This window comes from Copadichromis virginalis, linkage group LG23, assembly GCF_057382275.1.
Source record: "Copadichromis virginalis isolate Kocher_CV1m ecotype Utaka linkage group LG23, C_Virginalis_male_GT1.1, whole genome shotgun sequence".
NCBI lineage: Eukaryota > Metazoa > Chordata > Actinopteri > Cichliformes > Cichlidae > Copadichromis > Copadichromis virginalis.
In genome coordinates this window covers 9899573-9909615 of record NC_140639.1, presented here as the reverse complement: position 1 = coordinate 9909615, position 10043 = coordinate 9899573, and the positions used below count along the sequence as shown (strand labels likewise).

Sequence of the window (10043 nt, the reverse complement as noted above, 5' to 3'; positions counted from 1 at the left end):
AGTTAAGTTTTTGCCTGCTGAAACACATCAGATCATTCACTAAACTCTTCAAACATTTTAATAGAAGTCTTGCGCCATTCCGACATACATTAAGTCTCCCATCTGACTCAGTTTGGTTTGTGTGCTGCAGAGTGGCCATTCAGTCCACAACCTGTCAGGTGATGACACACCTGAGAGAACTTTTTCCACACTTAAAACTGAAATTTTGGGCAATTCAAGCTGCAGTGCTGAACTGAGCCTCGGTACTTACTGTTAGCTTTGTTTTTTTTATTTGTCAGTTAAAACACACAGAAGTATTCTCATAAGAGTAAGGATACAGCGTATCAGGTTTAGCCAATAACTTTCATGTGCTGTAGAAGAATATGATATATGCAAAACCTAAAAAACATCTAGGCCAACACTTACAAAAACATACTGTAAAATCGGTAAATGACATGAAAATGATGATGAAAGGATGGAAATGAATCTTAATTAAAAGCAGGTGTGTGTGTCACCTGAGGATCTGGTCTTAAAGGTGTTATAAACAAAGCTCTCCAAGACATTTTAATGGTAGAGGTGCAGGATTGCAAACTTTTTAAAGGGCAAAATGAACATCTGAATAGAAAATTAAGTTCTCAAAACAGAATACTTTGTGCTTACTTGGTGGGGAAACTGTTGTGGTTTCCTAACTGGAACTCTAGTGTGTCTATTTTAATTGGACAGCCAGCACTGATTGGGGATTTGAACGGATTAACGTCACTGCAAAGCTTCAATATTCTAGAAATAAGACTTTTGGAACAATCAACTTGCAACATCTGCCATGGTCATCTTTTTGACCCACATTTAAACAACCAGCTTTTATAAGATTTCAGGCACCTTAGGGCAACTTGTCATGTTATAAATTACAATTATCAGCCAGATAACTGACAAAAACAAGCAGATGTGAGATTACATCCCATCTCTTCATGCTGGGATAACTCTGAATTGTAAGTAACTCTCAAACTTACAAAATTAAAATCTCCGCCTATATTTACAGTAGCCTTTTTAAACAAATTATTAAACTTGTAGGTTGTGAGTTTTATGGATGATGGCAATTGTGGGTAACTGTGATCCATCCCAGTGTAAGTCAAACATATTAAACGAATATTAAAATGTTTGTAACTATTTCTGATTTCTTTGAATTTAAAGTGATTTTTTTGTCATAGACAAACCTGCTGCTTTCAGGCCTATTTGATCATATTTGTTTGTACCCAAACTGAATACTAATTCGCTGGTACTGGTCTGTGTCTAGATATGGCTTACCTAAAGCAGCCTTTATCAGGCACAGATAAATGAAAAAGTATATTTATGATAAAAACAAATGTGTGATGTATAATAGGACCATAAATGACCTTAGTGACAAAATTAGCTTTTTCAACTGAGTGTAAAACCTCAAAGACACCACTGCCATCACGAATGATGCCCACTTTTTATTGATGAGGTGATGACATTCAGTGCAAGAGCACCTGAGGGAGGTGTCTAAGGGCCAATAAGGAGCATTAGGTAAGGCCATTGCAGGCCTGTGGATTACAGTAATCCCATCCACTTGCAGTGGGTATCATACACATCTCATTTCAGCACAGCTGAAGAGGAAAGATGGAGATGCCTGCTTGTCGAGCTGCTGTGCTTTTCCTCCTGCTTCTCTCTCAGGGTAAGTCACTGTGCAGCTGATCCTCCCTTAAAATAATCGCAACAGTTATTGTGCCTTTATGATAATGCTAATGGTCCCACAAGTTATTAAAACAGCAGTGCGTAGTACTACACAAAAATGCTGCTGCTGCAAGTGAAATTATAAAGAGGGTAAAAAGCTTTTCCTTGGTGTTTCCTTCATGCAATCCTCAGATGCAATCCAATAATTCATAAGATTGTTTGACATGGTGCTTCTTTTAGGTCATTTTCTTTTTTCTTACACATTTTATTCTATCATCTGCTCTTACGTTTCATGCTTCTGTCAATGGGGTGTATAGCCCTTGTCACTGTTCACTCAGAGGAGGTAAGAAAGAGTCTCAAAAAGGTCTAAAATGTGGTTTAAAAGTCTTAAACTCTGAGAGCAAACTCTCGATTCATTCCACCCTGTGTGATCTCCAGGAGAAGGAGGAGGAGGTCATCCAGGACCTGGACCTGCAGGAGGAGGACCAGGAGGTGATCGAAACCTGGAGCACAAAAGCGAAAGCCTGCACCTGTGACTGCGAGTCTGCACGCATCCCTGCTGTCATCCCACCTGTTCCCCCGACCTCACTGCCAACACCGCCACCATCTCAAAGTCACCTGCTGAACTGCATGCCAGGTGAGAACTCCACCTGTGTAGTCCTCTGTCTGTTTCACTTATACTCATGCTGGATGCCCTTTTTTAGGTTTTAAAAAGTGATTAATGGGTTCCCCTTTATACAAAGGACACTAACTTGCAGGAGAAAGTCACGCATGTGAAGATGAATGGTGGGCAGAGTTGTGTCCTGTGGATCTTTATTTAACATCTGTGATGGATCAAACAGCTGATGGAGGCTGGCTGTGTCCTCATGTGCTTTCATGCTGCAGCAGTGCACAATCACCTCTCTGATCTTGCAGTTTTTCAGCCTGTAAGATGAAAGAGGCTTGCACTGAAGGTTAAGAAATGAACAGCTGTGAGGAAGAAGCTTGCACAGGCAAATGCTTTTCAGATAATCTCATTACCTGTGCTGGAATGCGACGAACAGATTAGGGAGCCCAAATAGGCCATGACCTTCACCTATGATACCAGCAAAGGAAGCACACATCAGAAAATGCCCCGATCATTTTCTTCTACCTCATCATGCAAGAGTTCTGATTAGCAAAGTTGGACTATTACACGAGGAAAAGCTGGAAGAGGATACTTTGCTGCGTTCTTAATGTCTTTAAAATGGAATAAACATTTCATTTCAGGCAGCTCTTCTATCACTTCTATCATCCGCTTTTCTGACAGCTTCAAACCAATCCAGTCAGGGGTGAGAGGGAGTAATTTTCATCTGAAGTAACTGATATATTTTTTATTACCTGAAGTCAATTTATCATCATGGAAAAAAGAAAGTAAACCCTGTTTCACTTCTTTGGTTTAACCAACCGGGAAAACCATCTGGTCCTTACCTGGTCTTAAACATTGGGTAAATAATGCATCAGAAGAAGGACGACACATGACATATTCCACCGTGTCATTATTTATTGTGAAACTGCAGAAGCATTATGCAGCAATGACTTGAAATTATTGTTTTCCATATGACTTTATCATTCTGTCATATCACTGCGGAGGGATTTTGTCGCACGCTTCTTCACAGCATTCCTTGAGTTCATTGAGGTTAAGGTGAAAAGCATTAAAGTGAGGCTGAGGTCTGGACTTTGACTCGGCCTTGGCAGCACCTTGATTCCTTGATAGAGATGCTGCTGGGCTTTAATCATTGCCCTGCCTCATGACCCAGTCTTGCGCAAGTTTTAACTGCGGGGCACGTGGCCTCACATCTGCCCCTAGAATACTTTGATATACGGAAGAGCTCACGGTCGACTCAATGACTGCAAGGTGTCCTGGTCCTGTGGCTGCAAAACAAGTCCATTTCATCACCTCTCCACAACAGTGCTGACAGCTGGTGTGAGATCTTTGTGCTGATTTGGTTTTCTGCAAATATGCAGTTGTTGTTTTTTGACAATGTTAATCCAATATTTTGATATTTCATATTTCTAACATTTTCTACTTTTTTTTTTTTTTTTTTTTGTTATTTGATGAGCTTAGCACAACAGTAATTTTGTTGTGCTTGCACAATGTCAGTAAGGTTGTTGGTACCTGTTGCTCACTGCTCGTCTAAGCAAAAGGCATATAGTATAGCATCATGACCACCCCATACAGAACATAACATAGTGTAGTTGCTACCATGTGAACGTGTAATGTTTGTGCTCAGTTAAATCTACCCTGTGCTCTGCTTCAAAACATCAAATGGCATTAAGTCATTTTTAACACAAAAACGAACCAATCGCTGCATCCCAGCTCATTGGAAGTGTTTAGAAAGTTTACTAAGTGTTTATTTTCAGGAATTCATACGATTTAATGCCACAGTAACCTGGAAATGTTTCCTTTCACAGAATGTCCGTACCACAGACCGCTGGGATTTGAATCTGGATCTGTGACCTCAGACCAAATCAGCTGCTCCAGTCAGGACCAGTACACCGGCTGGTACTCCTCCTGGATCCCGAACAAGGCTCGCCTTAACAACCAGGGCTTTGGGTGAGTCAAGGCCACCCAGTCTCCAGTTCGTGTCACACAGCGCACCCCAGATAAACAAATAACTGGGAATGTGAATCTTTGTTAGGTGCGCATGGCTGTCCAAATTCAACGATCAGTACCAGTGGATCCAGATCGACCTGAAGGAGGTGAGCGTGGTGTCGGGTGTCCTCACCCAGGGCCGCTGCGACGCTGATGAGTGGATCACTAAATACAGCATCCAGTACCGCACTTTAGAAACTCTTAACTGGATCTACTACAAAGACCAGACTGGGAATAACAGGGTAGGTACACTAAACAGGAGTCACATATGAAAGCATCATAATAACTGAGTCCTGTGGCCTTTTTTACCATTTAAATTACCCCCAAAATTTCCACTTTCATTTACTTCAGCATTATTTCTTTGTAATTTGGAAAAACTGAGATCTGTTATTGGGATTACCGTGGCTCAGGGGGTTGGGAAGCTCATCTGTAACCAGAAGGTTGCTGGTTCGATCCCTGGGCTCTCTGTCCTGGTCATTGTGTCCTTGGGCAAGACACTTCACCTACCGCCTACTGGTGTTGGCCAGAGGGGCCGATGGCGCGATATGGCAGCCTCTTCCATGAATAGTGGAATTGTAAAGCGCTTTGGGTGCCTTGAAAAGCGCTATATAAATGCAATCCATCATTATTATTAAATTGCAGTAATCTCAGGGTTTATATGTGCAGTTAAACATCTTTACATTGACAGAGAAGGGCATTTCATCTGTCCACCTCACTTATAAAATCTTAAATAACACTGCCCCTAGCTATTTAACAGAACTTATTCATTTGTATAATCCTATAAAAGCATTAAGATCTTCTAACCAGATGCTCTTAATGCAACCTAAGTCTAGGTTGAAAACCAGAGGCGATCGTGCCTTTGCTATTGCAGCTCCTAGACTGTGGAACAACCTCCCTTTTGCCATTCGCTCTTCTGAGACTGTTCAGTCTTTTAAATCTCGTTTAAAGACCCATCTTTTTACTCTGGCTTTGATGTAAGATAGTTTGATTATCATTTGGTTGGTTTCTATGTTTGTCTCGTCTTGCGTTGTGTTTGTCTTATTTTTATTTTTATTTTATGATCAAAACTGTTGTTTTTAAATGTGCTATATAAATTAATTTTGATTTGATTTATGCTCGAAGTGAGCCGCATAAAGCTCACAATATAAAATGAGTTTGAAATCTCTGGCCTACACCAATCAGTACACACTAAAGTGTTTAAATATATCCAACTAAGAGGCTGTTATATTGTAATTTTATGTGGACCTATTATGCTTTTCTGCTATATATATGGTACTGCTTTAAGTCCTCGTGAATGATTTAGTAGTTCACCACACATAGCTGCTGCCGAGTTTATTTGGCTTGGCTTTCTAAGCTGTCAAAAATATAGGATACTAATATGGTCACATCATGCACATAGCTGTGCAAATCAAAGCTTCTGGTTAATGATGAGAAGCTAATCAGAGTAAAGTTGAGTCAAAGGGAGCTAAAATTGTTTGATTCATATAGTAGATGAACTGAGTGTTTGCACCGTTAATATAAATAAGGATTACAGTACTTTGAACTGTGAAATCATGCAAAGCTATTCAAAGAATAAAACTATGGAGGTGGAAGTAATCATAGAAGGTCCTCTTCATGAGCCTTTTCTGATTATTGTGTGTGTAAATGATACAAAATGAGCACTCTGGATGTTTAAATGCTGTGTACTTTCTTTTTGTTTAGGTCTTCTACGGAAACTCCGATCGCTCTTCCACGGTACAAAACCTGCTGCGCCCGCCTATTGTGGCTCGTTATATACGCCTGCTGCCGCTGGGCTGGCACACCCGCATTGCCATGAGGATGGAGCTGCTGATGTGCATGAACAAATGCACCTGAAGTGTTTCTTACCTCACTGACCATCATTCCCCTGCCAACCCTGTCACTTGCCAAAAGGGGAATATTTGTCTAACACTGTAAGATCCTTTGATACAAGTCTAGTCTGTCCCCATTTGGTGAGGCTCACAGTTCTCTGGGCAGGTGGACATCTCTGGTGTCCTCTGATGGATTATTTGTCTGTATTAAAGTTTCCAAAAGCGCATTGTGCTGTTACGTAAACACCAAACTGTTCCAGATCAAATTGAAATTTGTTACCTTCAATAAAGCAGTTATTAACTGCGTCAGGAAATAAAAAAGCTTCTACATGTTCAGAGTCAAATCAAACGGGCTTGTTTTATTTGAGATTTACTGTTACATATGTAAACATGAATAATCTAAAATTGTTAAGCATTCATCTGGGAGTTTATGCTGTCATGTAAATGCTCTGTTGGGAAAAAAAAAGCAGATAAACACTGACTATGCTACTAATTTGTGTCTGTAATAAAAGCACAAACTTAATACTTGATTTCATTTAAACAGTTGATAAACATCCTCTGTTATAAATATTACCAAACAAGTAGTCACACATCAGTATTAATATAATACACGGTGCTCCTTCAGCGAAACAATAATCCAAAGAGAGAAACGTATCGTGTCAAGTACAGAGTGTGCACAGTCCTTACAGATGCACCACACACAATACGACACGGTCATGTCTGGGCTCAGCGCGTTACAGCAGGAGCCGGCGGGGGCCCCCCCCTCCCTCGTCTTTCAATATTCACACACTGCGCACACGAACATGAAAGTGAGGAAGAATTTACAGAGCAATATTGCTGAGCCACGTAGTCTCTTCAAAGTGCAACATTAAAAAGGTTAGGATTTATTTCTGCCAAGCTACTCTCATGGCACTTTATTTCCAACAGAAAAACAACGTTACAGTACAGATTCTGCCCCCCGCTGCCTTTCCATTTTAAGATTTCTCCAAAGCATATCCCAAGTGGTTCAGTGTGTGCAAACAGTTAAAAATACAGCAGTACAGTGATTCCCAACCAGGGCGAGGATGCTGCAGCTGAAAGAAATACTACAGCTGTGGAAAGAAATGGGCGAACGGTTAATGTTAAAGGAAAGCCGACCTCAGTCAGAAAACAGGTGGGCGATGGTGAAATGGCTAAAGAAAGAAAAGGCCAGAGTACATCGATAATTGGCTGGGATAAGCATATTTTAGCTTCAATTAAAAAAGAGAAGAAGAAAAGAAACTGTTGCAAAAAAATAAAAATTATAACGGCTGATGACGTTCAACTAACAGCTGGAACGGCTAATAGTGGAATAACGGTTGAAAACAGAGAAATAGATAAATGTGAAAAATAGTTCAGCTTAAAGTATTTAATAAATGGGAAAATAGCAGCTGGAAAACATTAAACTAGCTGAAAAAGCTGGAGCTTTTAAATGGATGGTTAGGTGGAAGTAATTAAAATAATGGATAAATAGTTGAAACAGCTAAGTGTAAACTCAAAACAAAATTATTATTTACCCTCAATAAACATGAAGTAATAATTTGGAGTAAAATGCAGCTGAAATTAACAAAATCAAAGGTTTAATTACTCATATAATTGATATTTAAGGAAAATGTGCTTGGTAGAAAAACTGAATGTATACAAATCAAGTAAATGGACGTATGAATGGCAGAAACATCTGGTCAGTCAGTCAGTCTGGCTAAAAGGGTTACTAAAAGAGATGCTGTTCCATTACCCTAATACTGACAGTTTAAGTGTATTAAACAAAGAAAACTTGTAATATCCACTTTTAAATATTGTAATGTGTGGAGTTAAATAGCTAACAGGTGGAGGAGTGGTGCTTGGGTTATTTTCACAGGCTGGGAGTCATTGTACCACATACACCCAGAATGGCTTATCTGTTCCTCTAACTGCTGTTACCTTCTAAAAAATAAAGAAATCTACATTTACAGCAGTTAAACTTTAAATGGGGTTTTTTTTGGGTGCATTTCTACATGTTTTTAACTGGTCAAACAAGCAGAACCACTTGGAAGTTAAAAAAAAAAAAAAAATCAAACAACAGAGTCTTTATTGAATCCTGTAGTTTTCAGAGAAAAGCCACTTCCTTTGTTATCAGCTGCAGATGTTTGTTGACGTTTGCTCAAAGCATTGCAGAACATTTGAACACGTTATAATTCATCCGTAAGGGCACGTTAACGCTCCTGCATCTCCTTTGTATAGATACACATTTGTTTTAAACTGTGAGGTTTGCTCTATTTGCGTAACATTGGTTTATATTATGCAAATGGTCATTTACACATACAGTGCATGGAAAAGTCTAAATGTGCCTGACAATCTCAGTCAGAAAACAGGAAATGCAGTGCTTCGATATCTCCCACAGAGGGCGATGTAGGTTAGGCTTTCTGTTAGTTGATGGCACCGTAGTTTCTAAAATGGCTGCACTTAAGACGTAAAACCTAAAATCTTTTCAGAAAAAAGAAAGAAGGAAAAGAGCAATAAAACGTAAGCTTTTAGATTGTCAATTGCAGCTCAGAGAAACTGCACAGGTTATAGCTAGATTTCAACACGGCTGCACTGGCTCGCAGTTGCACATTTGAGCGTCTGTAACCAGTCTGACAGAGCACATCCATAGGCAAGACAGCTTGGACACAGAATTACAATCCTGGACGAGATGAACACGAGATACTGACATTACCAATCTCTATTGTAACAACTGATAAAACTGCATTTGCTTCGAATGCCTTAGATTAGTCTTAAATAATACTACGCAGTAAAATGTACTATATTTCTATATTTAATAGAAACAAAAATACTTACACTTAAAATCTACACTTTATCTATCCATTTATATATATATACACTGAATTTGTAATATATTTACTTTATAATACAAATTATAATCAGAATTACATAGGTATTAATATAAAGTCTATCAAACATGGAAGCTTTAAAAAAATCTGGACGTAAAAAGGCTTTTGGCCTGTTTGCAAGCAGTGTTTGAACTGATGGTTTGGTGTGTGTGTTTGTGTGTGTGTGTGGAGCAGGTGTTACAGGAGGGAGGTGGTAACAGAGGAGTCTGACACACGCGTGAGAGCAGTGGGGCGCTGGAGATCACAGAGCTGTCTCTTTCAGGTCGTTGAGATTTGGCATACGAGATCTGGACGGGCGTCCGAAGCCGTGCCCGTTCTGGCCTCCTTTGATGCTCATTTGCTCCGGGTAGGGGTTGCCCTCGGGGCGGCCCAGGGCGGACGTGTGCCAGCCCGAATCCAGCTGTCCGGGCAGCGGGTACGCTGACTGTCGGGCCTTGAGCTGGGGCGTGCTGACCCCTGAGTGACCCCGGCTCTCGGTGAAACCGCCTTGAGCAGAGGATGAGTTAGGCAGCGGCTGGTAGCGCATGTCAGAAGATGCGGTCTGGTTGGACGATGAGGAGGAAAGGTGCAGGAGCTTGCGCAGCGACTTCAGCGGTTGGCTCTGAAAGACACGACAGAACACAAAATATCAGAGGAAAGAAAAATTGCGCTCACGACAGGTTTAATCCCGTCGATGACGGACGATCAGTCCAGTCAGACAGTCTCTTATGATTACTGCAGGGAAGGGATTAAGGTGTGTCTTTGCTTTTATTAAACACCAACATCTGAGTCACAGTTTATTTGATTACTAAATCATCCTGGACAGACAGGAAAATTGGTAAAATATAAAAGTCTACAACTTATTTGGCTCAGTTACAGTTCAGTTCTTGAAACATTTATACAAAATTTCAATCTTTAGGAGCGAAAAAGAGCATTTTTTCTAGAAGAAATTATCACCCTTTGTGTTCGCCATCTGTTTTTTCTCTCCCTGACATCTTGGTTAGCAGGTGATGCTGATTTGCATTGATTAGATCTTCTAGACGAGGATACCTGCTCTTATTTCTA

The 10043-nt window shown here is 40.2% G+C and overlaps 2 protein-coding genes across 5 annotated transcripts in view; one reads left to right on the top strand and one right to left on the bottom strand.

Moving 5' to 3' along the window:
* Positions 1-1567: 1567 nt before the first annotated feature.
* Positions 1568-6450, top strand: LOC146680291 (retinoschisin-like). Its single transcript, XM_085449540.1, has 6 exons — positions 1568-1669; positions 1986-2011; positions 2107-2305; positions 4102-4243; positions 4329-4524; positions 5984-6450. Exons 1-6 carry the CDS (start codon positions 1615-1617, stop codon positions 6134-6136), a joined length of 771 nt encoding a protein of 256 aa, XP_085305666.1. The 5' UTR covers positions 1568-1614; the 3' UTR covers positions 6137-6450.
* Positions 6451-10043, bottom strand: part of LOC146680289 (cyclin-dependent kinase-like 5) — a 53341-nt gene continuing 49748 nt past the window's right edge. For all 4 annotated transcript variants that reach the window (XM_085449536.1, XM_085449539.1, XM_085449538.1 and 1 more), the window contains one exon: positions 6451-9600. In XM_085449536.1, the coding sequence (XP_085305662.1) occupies positions 9241-9600 (360 nt within the window). In that variant the 3' untranslated portion in view covers positions 6451-9240. The remainder of the gene's footprint in view (positions 9601-10043) is intronic.